This window comes from Melanaphis sacchari, unplaced genomic scaffold, assembly GCF_002803265.2.
Source record: "Melanaphis sacchari strain LSU unplaced genomic scaffold, SCAv2.0 Contig1_pilon_pilon, whole genome shotgun sequence".
NCBI classification, from domain to species: Eukaryota; Metazoa; Arthropoda; class Insecta; order Hemiptera; family Aphididae; genus Melanaphis; species Melanaphis sacchari.
Window position 1 is genome coordinate 636,274 of NW_020270976.1, and position 24,449 is coordinate 660,722.

A 24,449-nucleotide genomic window follows, 5' to 3' on the forward strand; every position below is an offset into this window, starting at 1 on the left:
AACCACGCCAATAAATAAACAACGATCGACCTCAGATAATTTCTGTGCAATTCAAAAATCAAAATAATCAACAATTATTTTTTTCTAAAAAATTTAGTGTTATAAAATATAAATTATTCTATAAACAGTGTTTAAAAATTTATTTAAATTAGAAAAATCAATTGATTATTATGAGTGTAGTCTAGATGCAATTTACTATTAAATCATTATTACAGGGCAGTTATATTAGATATATTCATGTAAATATAAATACTGACCGCGCTAAATATATAATGCTCAATTTTTTGAGCCATGTGGATAATTTATTAAATATCCACATTGATCAAGTATATTGTATACAAAAGTGTCATACGAAGAAAATATAAAATATTATACTTAGTTTGTTGTGATTCATTTATTAAAACTGAAATTTACAGTGATATTCTCATAAAGTTTCATCATTGGATGGCCGCTTCACCGGTGTCTTCAGCCTCATTATAAAATATAGTTATTTATCATTTTATTTTTTTACCACCCTTATAAAGTTATATACATAATTTATATTTATTATAAAAATAATAACACAAATTGTAAAATTCAAAATAAATAAATAATACTATTTAGATTCTGATAAATCAGAAATTAATAAAAATTTTAAAATATTAAAATATAATAACCTACATATTCATTTTAACAAAAGGCTCCATCATATAATTTAGAATTGTATAAAATTCTAGCAGGATGTAACTTTAAATTTGCCTCTCTTAATTTTGTGTTTTTGAACAAAATTAAGTATAAACACACTTTTTATGTCTCTTTTAGGCCCTTGTAAAACATGCTTCTCTTATTGGTTACTTGGTTACGGGGTATATCATTGAAATTTTCTAACTTTTTCTCTTAAACTTACTTAATAATAATATGTTACGTAAAAAATATATTATTGTAATAACAAAGAGATAATTAAAAAAACTTTTATTTATAATAATATATGTACAATTAGGCAGTGTTAATTGAGTTAGGGTAGTTATTTTAATTATAAAGAGCCATGTACTTATTATTATTAATAAAAATAAGGCGAACATTGGAATTATCACAATATGTGTACAATATACATAGCATATGTCAACAATACAGGATTTAAAATTTTGACCACAGTTATCTGAGAGTTGATACACCGTGATATAAATCCATATTTTTCGATTTTTTAGAGGTGTGATTACCCTTCATAGAAAGGGAAGGAGAGAGACACATAAAAATGATTGCCACTAGCTATAAAATGTCTTAAGTACGACTCTAGGTATTTAATTTGTAGTGTGTATAGTTTAGTGTTTACAATGCCCATACAAATGTTGGTGTTGTATAAAACGACCATTCATTATAGAATAAAGTTTAATTTTTAATGGGAAATAAATATTTAAAATTAGCATTGCTCAAATATTACGAACATTGTTATCATTACACCACACGTTCAGTTATTTTATTAACATTAACTGATGTTTTTCACTTGTATTATAACATAATATATAAATATTTAATAAAGGTAAATAACTTTATTTTGGACGCTGGCACGTGAAAAATTCAAAAAATCTTAACAATTACATTTTTAACCAACATATAAATAGTCATTTAAAAATTGTAAATTTTAATAGAGTTATTTTATTCATCAAAATTTAATTAGATACTCATCAGCATAAAGTCGTGAAATTATCGAATATTTATTTATTTATTTTTTTCAAAACTTAATTAATAAGTAATATAATAAATACTATAATGAATACGTTGTAATGTCTTTTATCTTTCTGGAAATATTCTAAATGGAAACATTGTTGTATTTAAAACTTAACGTGTATGCCTGATGGAAAATGGAAACTTGTTTTGATGTCTGAAGCGATAGTACTAAGCTAAGTAGTATAATACGAAATTATTATAAAAAAAGTTAACGTTATTGTTTATTGATATTAAAATAATGTGCAAATATCTCAACCGATGAAAAAAAAAATATTTTAAAATATTACAACTGACGTATATATTAAATATAGATCGTTTAACGCGAAATATAAATCTTCATCGTTATGCTTATAAAATGTTACTATGTTGTATTAATATGTATTATAATGTTGTATATTTATTATTTCGTAGTGATCCTTTCGATCCTCCCTAACCTTTCACTACATGAACTATGTGACCCAACCGTAAACTTAACCTTTATCCTTTTTAACTTAATCGGTAGGATATCCCAGAACGTTCACTCATAAATTATAATATATATATATATACAAATACTGCACTTTTAGATATTTTTGTTTATATATTTATGATCACTGAAAAATAATTTATTTTCATTTTGTTAGAAATGAGAAAAATCAAAAAATTCAAATTTTAATGACCATTTTATTCTTTGTCATAACTCGTCGAAATATACACTTAAAAATATGTAGAAATGTATAAGTAATTATTTATGTTTTATAAGTTTTCGCATCGTATGAATTTTGTATTTTGACGCGTTGATATGTCATAATAATGCAATAAATTTTTTATATGTGTATAGAAGATTTACATATAATATAAATTTCTGTATCTTCAAAAACAATTATACATTATAATATACAAAAATTAAATAACAATTTGTGGATTTACGATTGATTTTTACGATAATTCATATAGTCATATATAATTGGTTTTATTTGACTATTAATAAGTAATAAAGTAAATGTGGTCAATAGTTGAACATTGAATTTAGAGACTTACTAAAAACTACAAACGTTACAAAATTGTGTTACAGGAAGATACATATACTAGTTTTTCCTAACTTAGGTAAGTTCAAACATGAAACAGTTAATGTTGTAGAAATAGATTATTTTTTAAACTATTTTTCAGGTGATTTGAATTCATTAAATTAATACAAAAAGTGCAAAATCACACAGAATCAGTAACCCAACAGCTAATTCTAAGATGAACTTTGAAAGGACATAAAAAAACGTTGATATAAAAAATACTCGGTACTTAGCATTCGAAAAAGAATTTACGCTGACGATAATTTAGATAAGTTAACATTTTTAAAAGATATTTAACGTAACTTATTTTTGTAAGCATTTTTTTCTGAGTATCTGCGTATCAGTCATGATTTTTATAAATGTGTTATTTATAGATTTACGCGTCAGCAATATTTTTATTTTTATTTTGTAAGTAGATGCTTATATATACTATCAATATACATTTATAGTAATACATTTTAATTTTAACTCAGTACCTACTTATAATCATAATAATTTTTTTTTTTTTTTTTTGGTGCATATTATTTTATTCAATCTGTTTCAAAAAAAAAAAAAAAAAAAAAAAAAGAGCACAATAAGAATAATTGATGATAGAAGTTAAATTAAATAATACAATTTAATATTTTATTTTATTTTCATTAGTAGGTAGATTTGATTTATTATATTTTATATTTTATTATTTATTTATAATTTTTTTTTATTATATTTGATGGTGTATCAATTAGTTGTAATAATAACTGTAATTTATAAGAGTATTATAGTTTTCACATATTTAATCTAACACAAACCTTTTAAATAGATAATTTTTTAAATAAATAATTTATGGAAGACACGATTTTTCAATAACATGAAATTTAGAACACAATTTTTTTTTAATTTGTGACTTTTAATATGATATGATATTCAGGCAGGTGACTCGCGCCCACATACTGCATACTATACAGGAAGTAGGTATTACCTATACACACTCATACATGCTCACACATAATATATTGATATTCTTATCTGAAGCGGTGGAGTAAAATATTATGTGCGAGACAAAAAACAATATTATTTGACTTACTCAACTATCCACTCATCCATTTATTGATAAAATAGATTCCTTTTTCATATAAATTACATAATTGTTATTAAAATAAATCAATTTTATATAAAAAAAATTAATTTTATGCCAACGGGATTTACCTTAAGTACTTATGGTATCTGCTTATTGTATAAAATCCACTAAGTTATTCATAACCTATCCACTTATTAAAAAAAAAAAAAAAAAAATATATAAAAAATATAAAAAATAAAATAAAAATTACAAAATCTTCACTTTTCAAACTCATGGGACTTGAAAACGTAAAACTTATTCAATAATATATTGTTATAACAGTGGTCAGTGACCACTTGATTTTATGATTGGTGTACCATAGTCATACACATATCCAGTTTTGTGACATTTACAAAAGACTTTTTTACTTTCATCGTTACTGTAATTCATTGTTCATAATGTGCTGTCTAGGATATTTTGCACTAGATATTTGTCCAGGACCTTTTGACATTTTATCCGAGGTAATTTTAATTGGTCACATACAACTGTATATTTGATTACTTATCAAAGGCCTATTTGACATAATGTTTATGGAGAGAGAATATTTTGTTATGATATGTACCTTTGAGAGGATATATATTATTATTTTTATTCATGTGTTTCATCTTTTTAAACAGAGATGATTATTTGAGTAAATAAATAAGTCAATAAGTAGTAAATGTAATTCAATATACACAGCATTAAAAGATATTAAATAGTACGTTATTCAAGGGAGACATTTAGGTAAGGCTCATTGTGTGTGGTTGCACCATTTGAATTAAAATAATCTTAACTAAACTTATTAAAATATGTTTTTAATTAATATTTGTCTATGACAAAATAATGTACTACATTTATTGTATATTTATGAAATATCTCATTCGTTAAAACTTGAAATTCGTTTTAGATTCTGAGCGAAGTGATTCTATTAAATACTTTGGAGAGGTCAAACATAAAAATTTCCAGTACTTATTTTCATAATCGAGGAAAACAAACAAAAAATTAAGGAAAAACGAAAATTTTTATGCAAATGTAATTTTTGACAAAATCGATTTTGATTTTTTTTCTTTACACCTCAAAAACGAATAAATTTAGATACTTAACCAAATGTTTATATTATAATTTTCTATTAATAAAAATGTTTTTTAAAATATCTCAACGATTTTCAAGCTATTTATACATATAAGAAATTTTTTATTTTTTAGTTATTTTTTTCTATACATGTCGATAAAAAAACTACATGCCGAATCAAAGTTTTTGAAAATTTAATACAAAATCTCATAAAAATTATTATTGTCCCAGTTTAAATTATTAAAAATATATAAGCCCAATTTGTTTTATATGCATTTGAAGTTAAAATTTTGATAATATTTTAAAAATTCATAAAATTTTTTTTTGTAACTAATTTAATACAAAATTATTCATAAGTAGATAATACTGATATCATAAAATCTAAAAAATGTATTATAAGACAGTTATTTTTTATAGATATTTTAAGTTCTTATATTTAAATGATAAATAATAAATGACATAGTATGTTAAATTATTTCATTTTAATTTATAAATATTATTCGTGAGAACTTAAACTTTTATATATTTTATACCACTATAAATTTTTTTATGGTAACATTATTAATTTAACCTAAAATATAATGTATTTTAGGTATTATGAATTTATTTTTTCTATTTTACGATATTTACAGAAAAATGCTATTAAATTTAGAGTTATATAATCGTAAGCTGATATAATACAGTATAAATATATATTATTATAGTAATTAAATACTAATGATATAATAAATGCAATATTTTTGAAGAAAATAATATCAAATATAATACTAAAAGTAAAATAAATGACTAAATAGCTATATTAAAAAAAAACAAAAAACATATTGGTAAGTGAATCGTTTTTCTTATATAATATTATTATATCATTGAATTCAAATTTAACAGACCCTAAATAGTGACCTACTCGATACTTTATGTATATAATAGTAGTATTCACTGGTCTATCTTTTTGTATTTATAATGTATAATAATTTATCTTATTTAATATAAACTACAATTTAATTAATGTTATGTGAATTATAATATTAATTAAATAATAAATTTAATATTGTAATTGTATCACCCCAAAAGATGTTCGTCAGCATAAATTAAAAAAAAAAAAAAACGTTTACATCGTAATAGTTTGGTATTCTATATTAATGAATCATTAAAGTTACTAAAAACTTAATGAAATTCAAATTGCTTCCAAATTCCTATCATAAAAAGCATTATTTTAAGTTATATATGATGTAAATATGAACACCATCACCATAGGAGTATGCTTTTACTAAAACTTTAAAACTAATTTAATTAATTAAAATGTTACCAATACTGCAGGAGTTAATAACAACTGTACAAATAAAAGGTTCTTTTCATCGTTTAAACAAGTGAAATCTTATTTGAGCACAACTACGGATAATGATTGATAAAATTATCTAATAAAGATTGAAAGTTTTAACTGAATAGAAGAAGTCAAAATTCAATGATTCTAAACGCATTATTAATTTAGAAGGAGTTGTTGGTAGACGCATTTACTAAAACAAAAAACCACCAATTTCCACTTATTTAAAATAAAATAAAAATGTTTGTGTCTATAGATTTTAGAATGTACCTCATTATTTTAAAAGTGATGTTTTATAACATTTACAAACATTATTATTATATTTTTTTGTGAGCTTATTTTTATTTTTTACATCTAAAAGTAACTTAAACTTTTTTTTTTTTTGTAATATTTATATATTTGCTTTCATAAGTATTGTTTATATGATTTTCGCTTTTCAGATACTATATATGCAATTTACGGAAGTTCATGCGTTTGATAGTTTGTAAAATAACAAAATGAACAGAAGAAATGTTTGTTAATGATTTTATGGAATTACGTTTGCTTTATATGTGATTACTACAGTATCTACGGAACATAAGATAATTAGTAATAACACAGCTATTCCTTCTACAATGATTTTACGCAATTATCTTATAGAAAGCTAAGTAAAATAATTATTTTATTGTTTATGAAATTTGTATTCATAGTAAGTTAAAAAATGAAATAATAGTAGTATTGACGATAATTACATTTACTATGTTTTTTTTTACTTCTAAGAGAAAAATACAATATGTATGAAAATGGCACAATAAATATATTTGGAGGGAGAAGAAAATACATGCTATTACTTGTTTAATAAGTATTATTATTATAGTTAAATTTAAATTTGTAAATAAATTATTGTATCAATAAGATTAAATGATTTAGTGATGGAAGCGGGACAAATTTTCCTATCGCTCTCTCAAATATTATGCCATTGACGATCATGCATTACGTTAAACTGTTAAAGTAATCAGATTTAATCTATGAATATAGTATTTTTACACGTTCCGAAATTTTTTATTTCTTATTTTTACTAGACTAATGCAACCTAAAGTAAAATATAATTTAAATTTTGTTATTTCTGGGTAGAATAAGACGTGATTTATCCATTAAGTTTTAGAGTAATGTTGAAAGCTTTTTGAAGCATCGAAATATTTTTTTTTTTTTAAATCCATTAAGGTTAATACGGTGCAATGCAAGTACATGGAACAGACAGTATCTATTTACTCATGTGTAATATTGAATAAAGCGATGATGAAAAATTTTTTTTCTTCTTTAAGTACTTGAATCTGTGTAAGTACATTAACATTTATAGTGTCGCCAACAGTCTATCAAATGAAATTGTACTTTAAATTCCAGAAATAGCAAACGTATATCTAAAAGTATTTCGGATTAAATCTTTTTCAAATACAACATTTTTAGTTTATAATTCTATGCCTACTTATTTTGTATATATATAACTATTTATAGAATTCTATGATAGTAGGTACTTGTAATTTAAAACTAAATAACGTCCATAATTTTAGCTATTTTTATAATTAAGTGTTTTATTATGAAGTTAATCATTCATTCAAGTAGTAATAGATTGTTTAAAAAAAAAAATAATAATTCTGACGCTTTTATTAACCCTGAACATTCTTTAAATGTATAATCCATAATTATTATCAGAAATTTTAGTGACAAATTACATTTAGTATTAGTGTATTACTCAATACTCATATCTTTAAAATAATATAATATCCATGTAATGATTATAGGTAAGTAATACGTAGGTAATAGGTATATATTTTAAAAATCGTTATTGCGTTATTCTAACAAACATGTTGTTCGAGCCTATTGTTAGTATTATAATGTTATGATTACTGATTAAGGAAATATAATTAATATGCAATAGAGGAAAACTTCACAAGCCTGAAGTGATATACGATTTTTGAATTATGATAATAGATTTATAATTAAGTAAAAATACTCATTAATAAATTTAAATATCTATGGTCTATGGAGAAAAACTGGTCTCGATTTTTATAGTTTTATTCATGTAATAATTTAATAGGTATTGAATGGCAAACGGGATGACTTTTAATACATTTCATATTTTTACAACGTTATATAGTATTTATGAATAGTATCTAAGAATTGCAATCAATTTTACCAATTTGTATCTCAACATTTGCATTAAAATAACATTTACAAATTTATCAGACCTTTGAAATATATTCTGTAAAATTAGAATACGCTAGTGAAACCGCTAAAATTATACTATCCTTTAATTAATGGACTGTAAATGAACAATAAAATCTAAAAATTATGTGACATAAATTTGTGATAAATATATTAACTATTAGGTTGGAAAATATATAACTTACCTATTTATCCTAATCAGTTTCTTTTGAATATCACTAAATTGTTTCAATACGTTTTTCCAACAAATAAGCAGACATAATGAAGCTGATATTCTTTATTTTCTTTAAAGTTACATTAAAATATTAGAATAAGTACCGTGATTAGTGACATTTTTAATTTAGTATATGAATATTGAAAATCTGTCACGGTTTAAGAATTAAAAATAATTTTTGAAATGTGGGTCACTAAACACATTAATCATAATAATGATGTTTTGTTTAGAAAAATGATTAGAAACCACTTAATTAAGCTATCTATGGGTATATTGTTTTAAACTAAACAGTTCTAAATTTTTAAATATTATAGATCTATCAATAAGTTAATAAATTAAATAAATAATTAATGATTTTTATTGTTAATTTTATCGTGATATTTATTTTGAAATTGAAATTCTTACAAAAAATTTATAAATCTAAATTAAATGTACTAATATATAGGATTATTTTAAACAAAATATTATAGTATAGAATTTGGTAGTGATAAATATTTAATATTTTTCGTATTTTTTAAATGAACGAAGATTTTTTTTAATTATTTAAATTACAGTTTTTGTAACACAAGCCATTAGTTACATTATAATATTTACATTTTATTTAATTATATGCTACTTGAATTTATATGAATACTTTTTGCTCTATGTTTTTAGTAATCTTTGAAGAAAATTATATTTGACAAACATTTTACACCTTTATAGTTTACGCATTATGGTGATATTAGTTTGGTCTAGGCTATAGATATCTACGCTGTACTTTTTATGTTTTCGTTAACCACAGAGATAAAAACTAACAGTTATTCAAATGTCGTCTTAAATTTACTTTCTTTTTAAGTACCTGAACAATAAAACACATTTTTGGGTGAATAAATTACAATGTATTTTTTTCTAAACTCAAGCGATATCAAGTATAAGGTCATATTGTTCTAGTAGCGGTTTACGTTACGTATAATTTAGGGATTCTTGGAAAAATGACTACGTTGATGTAGTTTGTAATTGAGTAAAAATATAGGATATGTAAAACAAATATTTAGTTTGTATAAACTAGGTTGTCCATAATTTAAATTTAATAGAAATTCGTCAAAATCGTTTGTTTATCGAACATTTTATGCTGGAAAGAGGTATTTACGGGTTTCTTGAAAAAACTATGGTTTGTACACTTATTACTCTTGTTGTTATTTTTACATTAGAGAACATTTAAAAAAAAAATTGTCATTTATAAGTTTTCAGAAAACTGCTATCATATTATATAGTTTTATTAGCGTAGTTATCTTATCCCAAATAAAAACCACTTTAACTACTCACCAACTGAACGTACATTTTTAGATTTAACGAAATCGCAGTTTGTATGGTAATATTATTCAAATTTCGATTGCTCACAATCGACCGACTAAGTATAATAATATTATTTGTATCTTAAGAATTCAGTTTTTGTTACTGGTAACTAATATTATACAGATTAAATACCTTGTAATATTTCGTATCATGGGTTTAAAACTTTAAGATATATAGTACATCAACTTTAAGACACGCGACCGTTGAAGTTTTTAATGGCTTAAAATTATAGTTTGTTCTACTTTTACAAAATGTAGCTATATTTTGAAATTTAATTAAATGTGTATACGATATTTTGTAAAAATACAAAATCCCTAATATATTAATACTAATTACTTAGTCTGTAATCGAAGATATTGAATAGAAACGTATTAAAGAATAATATTAAATGAAGACGAATCTATATTTTTAAAACTTTTATTTTATTACAGATATTATATAAATTATTATATCACTGTAGTAAACTATAATAAATACCACAATGGACTATGGTTAGCATGTTTATTTGGTCATCAATCAATAGTTTAGATTTTCCATCATAAAAAAGTTCTGTTGTATGTTTCAAAGTTGATGTTTCTCCATAACGATATAAACTTTTGAAACAGCTTCGAAAATTAACGTGCATTATTATAACCAGTTGGAGGAGTTAAGACAGCTACCGACGTTGCAACTTCGATAAATTACTCATATCGTGATTGATTAAAATACGTACGAGAAAAACAAATTATAAAAATAAGCAACAATAAATAAGATAATACTAGTACTGAAATTAATATTAGTGCTTAGCTAAGAGAATAGAGTAATTTGAAAACAATGTACAAAAAATTAATCGACTGTTTACTGAATAACTACAGATAAATTAAAAAAAAAAAAAAAACTTTTTGCTTATATTTTTGATACGCGATTTAATTTGTGTACGTAGAACATTGATCTAAACGTAATTTCATTATTTAAAATGTATAAATAGTATTTTCAATAAATTAACGAGGAAAAATAAAATTATGATGACAATTTAAACGGTGTAGGAATTTGAGTGATCTAGTGGTATAAGCTCATGTGTAAGATAAATTGAGTAGATTATTTTACCAAATCAAAATTAATAGCAATTATGAAAAGAGAGTGTAACCCATGATACTTGAGGGGCATACTTAAATCCAGCTGGGGCGTTAAGGACATTAAAAAGTTGGAACTGTTGGGGTTGGGAGGCAGACGAGTGTTTTTTGTTGTAGAATAGAACAAATTGAGACGGGAGAAAGTATCTGTTTTTATTTTATGTTTCAAGTTTATATTTTGTCTGTTTTATTATTATTACTGTTCGAAAATCACTTGAAATATGCAAGTTATTTTCAAAGTTGTGGGTAATCTGAGAAAAATATGACAAAGTTATTTCTAGTCTTCTAGGTATTTAATATTATCAATGAGGTTATATTTTATATTGTATAACTTATAGTTATTTAGTTATTTAAACAATGTGCCACGAGTATTGAAAAAATTTTAGGTTTAATAGTTGATTTATATGATAAACATATTATAGTTGGACAGATAGTTTAATGTGTTTTTTAGTTATAACTTATTAATGATTATAATACTTATATATATATATATATATATTCGTTCACAAAACATCATTTAATTTTTTTATTTGTTGTACTTACATATAAATACATTTTTTATAACACAGTATGTGATATATTGATATGTATATGATACAATTTTATGAAAGTAATTTTAAATTACAAATTTATACAAACATTTTGATTCAAACAACAGAAATTATTCATGAGATATTATTGATTTCCATATTATGCTATAATTATTGATTATTGTTTATATTTTTTTCTCGAAATTTGCTTATATATATAAATATATATAAACTTAAAATGTTTTAATAAATTTAGTTTTCAGCTAGTTTATTTTTAATTTATGTTCCTACCGCCAAATGTCGAATTGCTTTGTTAATTAAAATGCTGAATTTATTTAATAAAACGTTTGTTTTATTTGAGTTATAAGCTAAAAATACCCATTTATATTTTTAAAAAAGCCGTTTGATATCATAGTAATTCATACTACTATTTACTACTTATTTTTTGATTTATCATTGCTAAATTAATTTTATAAAAAAATATTTTAATGACAGAAAATATCGTACCAATCAATGATATAGCATATAAACCACTTCTTCTATAAGTATTAATTATATATTTCATATTTCGTATTATCTTATGCTAGGTGTGTATCAGTATAGGTATATATAATATAAGTTCTAATACATAAAAATAATCATTTTTAAAACCGTTAGATTATATTATATAAGATTATTTATTATCATTGAAATATAGTCGAATTTAAATAAATTAGGCGTGTTGGATATAATATATTATATAACCAGCAGCGTATTCTATATTGTTATACGGACGAAATGAGTGAATAGGAATTAAATAAAAAAATCATAACACATGCTGTAGTAATATAATTTATAATAATACAATATGGTGGAAGCCCAAACTTGTTTTTCTTTCGATCGTGATCTAGACTAGCTGATATAAAACTAAAACATAACGTAGGTGTGTTGTTTTATGACTGCTGAGTCGAACTCTAACGACTTGCTCGACTGTACGACTTATATGCGAGGATATGGGTTCACCTATACAACAGCAGGTATACTAGTATACAGGTATAGTCGTTGATTTTAGAATATTCAAAAACTTCATGCAAATGTGTAGAATACTTATATTTAATATTAATATTATCGTTTACGGTTTCTATGATTCGAATAGTTCTCGTATAAGATTGAAACGGAAATAATATTATAAATATACATAATGCGTGTTTTGATAGTGTAAAATATAACAAATATATTATAGTATTTTTGCAACACATTGATAAGTTTTTATCAAACGCTTTGACTTTTTTGTTTTAGTGTAGCTGTTCACGAGTTCATATAATGAACGATTGATTCGATGATACGATTTCTAACTATGAAGATATAAAATAACATCTTAAATCATGTATTCATATTTCGAAATATACAATCGACTTTCAACGAGAAATTAAAATAGAAATACCATCAAAATATTCAAAATGTTAACTTTCAAATTAGAATATACGTTTTAAAATATTGTTTGCGAAGTGCAAAAAAATAGAAGATTTAAGTCTTTATTAAAACCAGAACAATTTTACATTTATAAAACCACATATAGAAAAAAAAAAACATCATTACCGTTAAAACTGGATTTTCAAAAAATTTGCATAGACTTGGTGGGAGTGTATGATATACGAGTATCCGGTGTAGGTTACGTGTATTTGGCGGGATAGGCAGATTTTAGACGACATCCAGTTACATGAATAATAATAAACTAATAAGACGTCGTCAGTATGAAATGATTTTATTTAAATTATTTTTTGAGCTGTAGATAAAATAATAAGTAATAATTATTTATATATAGGTATATTGCAATGAGTTAAAATATATTTTATCAAAAAAAAACGCATTGTTTTCGCAAAATATACTCACTTAAACTTCATCAACTTAAAACTTTTTGAACAATCATGAATGTACTTTATACATTTACATTGCATATACGTATTTTACAAGTGTTTTTGTGCTTAGATATTAAAATTGTTAATTTTTAAGTAAACCACACTACATAATAAATGTTATCATGTAATTATTCAAAAACTAAAAGTATGGTGAAAAGGAAAAATACTTAATAGTTAATCGTATTAATTAGACTTTATTATGTCACCATAATATTTAAGTAATTTAAGTTTAATAAAAAATTAATTCAGGAACAACTATAAATCAAATAAAGTCAGATAAAAAACAAAAATCCAGTATCTGAAATTGATCACAAAATAAAACAAAAAATGTTTTTTTAAGTAACCTGTAGCAATATTGTATATTAAAGATATTAGATGATGATCATTAATAAACGATTAGAAAATCTGACTTTCTAGTTTGTTTTTGTGTACTTTATTTCAGTAGTGGTTTTTGATAATAAAGTATTTATAATTATAGCAATATTATACAGATTTTATAATTTTCTTCAAATCAATACCGAAGAAGATAATTGAGTTTTGTTAATAATAATTATGATTCAAACATGAAATATCTTCAATGATATTAAATTAAAAAAAAAAAAACAATAAGCTATGGAATGAGTTTATGTTTTAGACGTATTTCGATTTATTTACGTTCAGTCGAGATTGATAAAAAACAAAATAAAAATAAATTACTATATTTTCATATTTCAACAAAATTACCATGAGTATTTATGGCATAATAATTTAAAGCAAAAAACTTTGGAAAATGTTGACGTAAATATTTTATAATTAATTATTACGAGAATTCGAATACTCGATTAATTTGTTATAGTGAAATGCGAATAAAAGCATCAAACAAAAAATGTAGAACATTTTTATTTTTTATTTTTTTTAAATCGTTTGACTGTACTTAAGATTATTACTGAAGTTTAATTTTAATGTACGACGTTAATATATATATCAATAAATATAATATATATGCGTATAGTTTAAAGAATAATTTTAGTTATTAGACATTATAATTAAATAGGTTCAAAAAGAATAACATAATTTATATTTTACGACATAATAAATAATTTAATGTAATATTCGAAATTTATTGTAACCTTACTAATGTTTAATAGAACTTTTGATATCTGATATAGTTAACATTGAGTATTTTCATTTTTGATATTTATGAAGTATATGTAATATTTGTATGGAAACGGTCTAAGATCTTTCATTGCATGAAACGATTTTGTTCTTAGATTAAAATAATTAACTAAGTTTCATTAAGAATTACTTTATTATAACTATTCATGAAAATAATACGACTTAAATTCCGGCACTTGGTGTAGGCATATAAATGATATTTGATAAGATTTTAAGACTTATATTTTACAGATCATTGAATATTTTAAGTTTGAAATGTAAGTGTTTTGTCTCCACCTGTTGAAGTATATATATATATTAAGATATTTTTCAGTTTCCTCAGTGTTCAGATTTAAAAATAAAACTGCATGTTACTTTTAGGATTTTTAGGATATTCATAAAACCAATAAACTAAGTAAGGCTTTTTTTATACATTTAAAAAGTGTTTGTAGTTTGATTTGCATTTTTAATGAAGATTTTTACAATTATTTCCAAAGAAGTTCCGTAAGCTTACATGCTTTTTAGCTGAATATGGTTTCTGTTAGAACAAGGAGTTAATCACATATGTAAATAACAAATTTTCGATTGAACAAATAAACGTAATAGACCATGTGACAATCAGTAATTTATTATATATCTGAAGTAGCCTCGATTATCCATAAAAGAATTTAAAAAATATATTTATTTTTCACAATACATTGAGAAAGTTATTCTTTAACTTAACAAATTATCATTAGCTTACCTATAAATCATATTTAATTTATGGTTTTAAAGTTATTTCAAAATTTAAATTCATATTTTAACTCTTTACCGAATATAATAGAAATCTATAAGTTAAGATTGTATTTAATTTTAAATTAGAATAGATTCGATAATTGCAGTCACAATATAACTGTAAATTTAATATACCTAACTATGTAATCCAAATTGTTAAGAGGGAAGTTACAATTTCTTAATTTCATCTTTTTAAAATACAAGAAAATGTTCAAATATTTTTTTTCTAAAATAATAAAATCTTAATTTAAAACTTAAATGAGTTAATAATTTTCAAACTGTCCGAGCACTGATCATTAATTTTTAAATTGTTGATTAACATAAGGCATTTCTAAAATACAAAAACATCAATATTTAACTTCTAGTATGTTTTTGGTAGTAACTTGGTTGGCTCTTTTGAGTTAATAATAGATATGTGAAATATATGAGTTTTTGTAGTTTTTTTTTTCTATTCACGTGCATACAAATTTGTAGAATTGGCCAAACAGTTAGAAAATTAGAAGCAAAGAAACTACTTACAATTTTTTCTTAGTGCAATGAAAAAAGTTGAGCGTAAATACATGTTTATTTTTTATGAGCATTTTAAGTTAAAATATTTGTGAAATTTAAACGTAAAATAATGATTTATCCTAAAACGATTTTTTTTTTTTTCGTATTATGTCATTACTATTAAAATAATTTTAACCACAAGAATTTTAAATACTCCACTTTTAATTTAATTTAATTTTTATTGTACTATGAAAGTTTTAAAATATTTAGACTAATTTTAAGCTATTTTTATATAATTCATGTCATAAACTTCTTTACACCGTTCTATGGTGTGTCGAAACTAAGTAAAATAATAAAACACAATAAGTGATTTTTTTTTTGAAAAAAAAATTTTTTGATTAGTTTTACTAGTTATTACTTATTAATAACAGAAATATAAATAACTTAAAACAAAATAAATATATTATAATAAGTCATAAGATATCTTTGGAAATAGGTAAAGACTGATAAGACTATCTTTTCTCAGAACTGTTTTATATATGCACTGATGTATCATTGAACTTTAATTTGACATTTTATCGACCTACTTAATGACGAAGTAAACTCGACATATATTTACACAGCATACTGCAAAATGACTTCCTGGTTTTCTTTTTTTTTATAATTTTATTGCGATAAAAATTGCAACTATTTATACTTTTGTACATATAATATAATACTATTGTATTTTATATACTATTACTTATATAAATTAAACATGTTTAAATTCGTAATTTTATTATGCATTAAATGTAGAAAATAGTATTTATATAATATCAAATAGTTCATAAGTAATTAATGTGAAATAGTAAACATTTTTTATAACCGAAACGTTCATAGATAAGCAACGGTTAATTTTTTTGTGTCCGTTTTAATGTCGCTATTAATTTTAAAGGATGAGCTTAGTTATGTAAACTTCTATAATTTTCAATATTTATTATTTACACAATTTACTTCCACCATTGACATGTTTTGCCATCATTGTTTTAAGTAGGTACTTGGAAAAGATTTAGGAAAAAAAATACGTTTATAGATTAAAAAAATTGAATAATAATACACAAAGGAACTTAATAATCATCAATGGCAATTCTTATGAGTATATACTTCGTAGACGAGTTCAGTTATTATAGTTATACGTTGGACATCGTTTGTAACTAAATAGTATAATAATACATCGTATGGCTAATATTATAAATTATAATAACAAAAAGAACATTATTTTTAAAATAGTACGTGTAAAAAATTTAAATTATCCATTATTATTGAGTATTAAACAATTTATGTAGATATTATGCCTAAGACACTGTATAAACGATATTGGTTGCATTGTTATTGTTTTTGGTTTTAGTAATGTATTTCATACTTTATGTACAATATGTTGTTTTTATACTGTTATATAAATGATTTTTTGTGACGAATCGTATAACTTGGAAAATCGTCATTTTGTTTTGTCATTTGAAAAGACCGCGAATTCTATAAAGGTTGCGGCAGTCTATATTTTGACAGTGAAAAGTCATTGTTTGCTGTTGTGCCGAATAGATTATCAAGTATTTTATGCTCAAACACATACAAACGTCCTTTATTTATCCTTGCTGTCCAAAAGATGTATGTCGTTTAATAGAATAATCCAAATAGTTATTTTATAGTTAATGCTATAATAATATTTTTTTTAACAGTCGTTTTTAAAACATTGATAACAGAGATAGCTCTTTCTATATTTTCTAAAGAGAAATTTTAGTTAAAATTATAAATATATATTTAAAACATATATGAAAGATATGATGTTGATATAGTTACTGATACGCGGAGTTTTGAATCTGGACCTCTTATCAAATTTTTAATATTATATTAGGTAATATTATTACACTTAAGTATGATAATTCGTTTATTGACTTTATTATTAAAAATAAAAGCGTAAAATCGATTTTTCTAAACGTACAATTTTTTATGTTGAGTGCTATAATTTGAAGAAAGAACAAAACACATTTGGATATAATGTCTTCTTGAAAAGTTAACGTAATTAAAAGTATAACATCTATTCCCTAGCATATATTATCCAACATCACTTTGAAATGGATACTTTAAATAATTATTATTTGAGTTTATTAATTATTATTTAATAAAATATTATTTTAATACTATTTAATTGATATTTGCTATAACTATAAAATAAGACATTTACTACATATATATTTTGTTAACATGTTTATATAAGTAATTTGTTAGATATGAACTTATAAGATTTGCACGTGGAGACCAAATAAAAATAAGTAATTATTGAGTACTACAATTAGACATTTACTTTCCATAATCGAAGCCTAAGGATGATCCTGACTACAGTATATAATATATAATATATATATAATTTTTTTTAGGTGTATTTGTACCATAACTTACGATTGTATAAAACAATGTGCAATATTTTGATATTGTGGTCCATGTAATTCGTGCGATTATTATAAATTTCTATTGATTATAGAATAGACTAAAAAGGCAACCAATAGTTAATTCCATAATCAATGGACAATGATATTCCTATAGTATTGTACATCTCGTACCCAATAAAATATATTTTTGTGTATATATTTATGTTATGACACAAGGTGAATAAAAGAGATCAAAGATTATATTGAGTGAATATAATACAACCATTGCACAGCGATTGCGATTCGACGGACGATTTATTTGTAGTCGTAATGTTTAAAACACTATCGTGACATTCGTGCATAGATATGTATATATTTTATTTGAAATTAATACTGCATATGTTAAGGCACATACTGATTATGCGATTATTTCAAACACGTAAAATATATACATTGTTAGATAAAAACGCATTCAACGGGCGTGCAACATCGTCATACAACTTATACCTATAACATATGACATAAATATATGGTATTCAACTATGTAAACAGCGGTCAAAGAAGACAAAATTGAAAACTGGTTTTGATATTTTAGCGTTGGTACATATTATAATGATTAACCAAAAATGAGCAGAGGTTAGAATTTACTTATTTGGTTCATATTTGTTAAGTTTATGGCAATGAAAATAATCTATACAAAATTCAAAAAAGCTCGTAAAAATTAAAATAATGCGTTTATAAAATTCACTAAAAACTATGACATAAGGTATATGTGTACTGTAAATAGAAATTTATTATTTAAGTTTTCTTAATTGTTTGCGTCGCTAATATAATATATTATTATTATATATTGTTACAATTCATTGAGTATTGAACACGTGTTTAGATTTTAAACTGAGCGACGAATGAATTGATATTATGATGATGTGTGATGTGTGATTTTTTTTTTTTATATTGAAAAACTAAATAGTGTACATACATGTAAATAATACAAATATTTATATTTCAAACACATAGTACTGATGTATAAATGGTTGTCTCTTGAAACTATGTTTGTTGAGGAGACAAGGTTTTTTTATAATATCTACATGTACTAAATAATAAAAATTTTAATTTATCATGCAATTATACAATTTTCAAATATTTTAGAATTATAGAATGAAAATTTAATAAAGGAGTATTACTATTAGTATATTATTGGAGTATAATTATAAAATTATAATATTATTTAATTTTTTATCTCATTATCTCATTTATTACTTTTTTATAAAATCTAAAAATTTAAGCAAACCGACATAATATTCAAGTACATTGTTATTTTAATTTCAGCATTAATGGGGTTTCTTTTTTTCAAATTCTGTTTGAAGATATATTTTATAAAAGAAAAAAAAAGCTTCAATTTTAAACTTAAAGAGAGGTTTCTGATAAAAAAAAATGATCAAATTTGTACTTTTGTGTGTCAAAAATTGAAATTTCCAATTACTTTGTAAAATCATTAGGGGAAAAATACAGAAATTATAAAAATGCTAGTATTATTATTAAAATGTTGTTTGGTTATCAAAAAGTTAGACTATCTTCGCTCAAAATCTTTTTATTCGTAACAAATTACTTATCATTGAATTAAAACTTAATGCAAATATCACATAGACTTATTTAACTTTTAGGCACACCCACTAACTGCACTGTAGTGTTGTTATCAACTTAATGGTATTTTTAAATTAAAATTTTTTTTGCTTATAAATAATAATAAATACAATTTATTATATGTTGTATCAATTAAACCAGATATGAAAGAGATTTGTTCCATAATCGTAATTAGCAAAAGGAAATAATTTAAATTGTATGCATTGAAATATGAACTGAACATAGATAAACATAGGCAGGGATGGATCTAAAGAGGGAGACAAAGCGGGTACGCACCCCTCCCAAATCTCTAAATTAAAAAAAAAGATATTATTGGACCACAATTTTTTTTGTCTGATGACCTCTTTGTTTTTGTTTTCTATGCGTCTCCCTCCCCCTATCATGGAAACTTTCTGGATCCGCCTCTTAACTTCGGTACCCGTGGTCGCCTGAAGAAGGGCAAAATGAAGAATTCAAATATAATTTTAAAAATGCTAATTTTTATTATTAATTAAATAAACATTTCATTGATATTTTGAATTTAGTATAGATTTTTTTTTTAAATGTGCGGTTTTTCTTTATTTTGTATTTTACAAAAAATACATTTTTTTGATAGTTTTTTTAGTGTTTAATTTTACTATTATCCTTTCAGATAAATTTGCCACAGCATCCGTGTAGGTTAGGTTAGGTACCTATATAAGTAGTATATATATATAAACATTATTGTGTTGACCATACTACTGTAGTATTTGCAAACTTGTCGACTAAATTATAACTTTTTTCTTCCGTATTTTAATACATTTTTGTGTATCTATCTTGGTTATTTATGTGCTGTTAAGTACTAAATTTAAGTTGTATACGACAACACTGATAAATTGAAAATCCTAGATACGAGGTGAGTGAAAGGCTAACAATGAATGACAAAAAAAACTCAATGGTGGATTTCAACAGTTAGTGAAATAAATTGTCGTGTGCTTAACGAAGCGGTCATGTACATAGCAATAGAAAATCATAAGACAACATAGTAGTCTTGGTTTGAAGAACCCCCAATTTCCGATGCACACATCCGTCCGAGAAATCAAAAATCAGACTTAGCTGTAACGGGAATCTATTAGCCCACCTCAGAACCATTGAAACTAACAATTCGATAGGTAATTTAACTAAAAAACGTTTGGCAAACCAGAAACTTTCATGATATTGTTTGGGCTATTACATTTTATGTTATTATAATTTATGTAGAATAGTAGATTCAGTAATGTTGGGAAACAGTATGTTTTCTAAGTCTCTCAGTAATAAACTTTTAATAATATGTTTATGAAACATTTAATCTAAAGATTATGAGTAGATAGTAAATTTTTTAGAATAGTTAGAACTTTAAAAGTTATGTTATTTAATGCTATATGGCACATGCATTTTTTAACATACCTATAGTAATTATAATTATAATTATTAATTATTATTAAAGTAACGAAAGTTAATTAATGAAAATTAACTATGGACTGAATATTTGCAAAAAATCTATTTAAAGAGGGGGTGGTTAGTTCTTTTATCGACAATGATTTTTAGTTTCTATTCGACGGATACTGTTGATTTGTCAGGTGCTTTTGACATTTCCACGGTCACTATTGAATGTACCACTGTGGTGTTAGCTGATCTGTCCCTCTAATGCATCAACAATCATTCCAACTATTAAAATATTGTATGCTATTTTCCGAACAGCTGTAGTCAGCATAGCTTGGAAATTGGATAAAAAAAAAATAGATAGTCGATGATAGATAGTCAGATGCGCTGTTTTTATAGTATTCTTACTTTAAATTCTATTTACAGTGTTATTGGTTTTTTTTTTTTTAACGATAAACAGCCAAGAAATACCCTATTTTGAGCAACTTTATTCTATTTTCCATATCCGGTTGAACAATTTAAAAGCGATGCACCGGTGTCCACCGAAATTTATTACGTTTTTCCTATAATTACTTAAGCATTGCACAAGTTCGTCCAAACAACGAAGGTTAAATTAGAAATGGTTAAGCATCGCACTTGTATTTTACAATGAGTATCTGACGTCTACATTTTTATATTATGTTATTATATACATTATACATGTTTATCTACGTTTTTGTAACTTCATATTTTATTTAGTCTGGATCTCAAACTTACAGATTCACAAAAAAATTACTTAAACGGTTTTTATTTACGTATAAGTCATAAATCATTATAGTTGATTGTTTGATCCCAATTAAAACTCCTAATCCAAAATTTGCACGATTTCCTTGTCAAAACATTGTAATTAACTGAAACCCAAATAAAACTTCCAGAAGTCTGAGTATTATTTTTATTTTACTAATTTCGTGATATTATCATTTTGTATGTATGTTTAGTGGTTAAAACGATTTTGTAATCGTGGCTCTAAAAGATAAATGTTCTTAATGGCGTGAAGATAAAGATATAAACGACAATTTTGTATTCATAGTTATCACGACAAATGATCTGGAGTAAACTGGTTGACAGAATTGAAAAATAGCAACAGTACCAAACAACAATGAGCTAAATTCAAATTTTTACTCATATAGTTATTGTTACATTATCATATTATCGTTTGTGGTGTGTCAATAATATTGTATACATTTAATTAAATATTATAGGGGTCGTCCTATATCCTATGAATTGAACAATTTATTAATACATATTTTTCAAACTGTTTTTCTTGAACTACTAGCTATATTAAACAATATTAAACCAAATAATAATAATAACAACGAAAATCTAAACGGTTTTTTAAACTTTGTATTCTGCTGTTTGAACACCTGAATATATTCAAACCAGAAGTCTGAATTAATGATTTGGGCGCCAAGTCCTGTTTCTAAACCTATACAAAACGAGAATGAATACTTTCGTTCAAGACTAATTTATTCCGAGAACCAATTCGCGTATGTGGTGAATCAAATTTAAACTGGAACCAATTTAGTTTGCCATTTAAAACGGTTAATTATGAATCATCGATTCGGAAACTTTCCTTCAATTATGAATACGTATAAGAAAAAAAATAAGATAGCCAACATTGTTCAGATAATGTTTAACGCGGCACTGAATACTAGACGATTATCGTTACAGCTAGATCACGTCATACGGACTTACTCTTTTTGCGAGACGGTGAATGCGTTCCGGTACAGGGTGCTGATGATGATGAACGCCACCATGAACAGCAACAGCTCCCTGTACAGTACTTGGTACAGACTTCCCCGCCACAGAAACAACAGTTTGGTGAAACCCGCGCTGCTCGACGACGACACCTTGGACTGGTAGCTGACGGTCATCGTGGTCGGCGGCGATGTAGGACTTAGGGCCCGCGTTGTAGATGATTGACGACGTCTTGGGCAGCATCCGCTCGCTGCTCGGTAATGTCGGCACACGGGGATCGATGCTGCCGACAATGACGACGACTGGTCAAGTCGGGTAACGCGGTATCACATAATAATATCATGTACGACGAAAAAATGACGTACGATATGTAATATCATATTATATCATTTTACGGTCTTCGGTTCCGTCGTCGACGTGTCGTTTTCATTTTGGGCCGTCGCCGGTGGAACGCGTGACGATTGCGATTTATTATTATTATTATATTATTGCTAAAACGATCGATGTTTTTTTCTCCGGCGATTTTTCCACTATGGATCGGCTCGAAATTCTATCGATCGTCGTGAAATGTTTATCGCGTGCGGTTCGGCGATGGCGTTTTAGGTATTACTCGACGACGACGACGATTCTACGCGTCGCGCGCGCGCTTTTTGACTGACGCCGCCGGCTCGTATACGCTGTTAGGTACAGCTGCAGGTACGCGCGTTACTAGGCGTATTTTTCTATTATTTAAATTTTTTTTCGTTTTAGTTTTATACATTGTTTTAGCAGCCGCTGAGTGCGTACGTAATACCGCGCGATCCCACCTCCTCGGCGTTTTCCCGACGGAACGCGAACGCGCGCGCGCGACCGGCAAAAAAAAAAAATAAAAAATTTAAATGTTAAAACCGAGAGAGACCTTCCGAGCGCAAAAAAATTTTCTAGATAAACAACGCAATCCGCGCCTCTCATTGTTTACACGCGTTTGCTGTATATATTCACGCCCGTAATCGGTAAACAGGGGGGGGGGCCCATTGTTTCGACCCGTGCGTGAATAACACGCGTGCTGCCTATAAGCGCGAGATATATAAAAAAACAATATTTATATAATATTGTTATTGCCGAGGTTAGGTATAGTCGTGTTTCGCGCAATGATTATATCATATTATATGATGGTGACGGTGTATCGACGCGAGTTCGATTTTTTTAGGCCCGTTCGATAATTTCATATACCTGCCGGTTGCCACGCTACATATTATTATATAGCGTTATGACGTTGCTATATTGTCAACCAAATTTGTCACGTCGATTCGACGGTTATTATCCGTTTTTGAGCGCAATGTTACCCACACGGCCACACCGTGTCAAAGATATTATATTATATTAGGCGTGCGTG

At 25.0% G+C, this 24,449-nt stretch overlaps 1 protein-coding gene across 1 annotated transcript in view; it reads right to left on the bottom strand.

Annotated features, from left to right (window-relative positions):
* Positions 1–23,775, bottom strand: part of LOC112593302 (bestrophin-4-like) — a 40,449-nt gene extending 16,674 nt beyond the window's left edge. The window contains exon 1 of the mRNA XM_025337682.1: positions 23,072–23,775. Within this exon, the coding sequence (XP_025193467.1) occupies positions 23,072–23,250 (179 nt within the window). The 5' untranslated portion in view covers positions 23,251–23,775. The remainder of the gene's footprint in view (positions 1–23,071) is intronic.
* Positions 23,776–24,449: the final 674 nt, after the last annotated feature.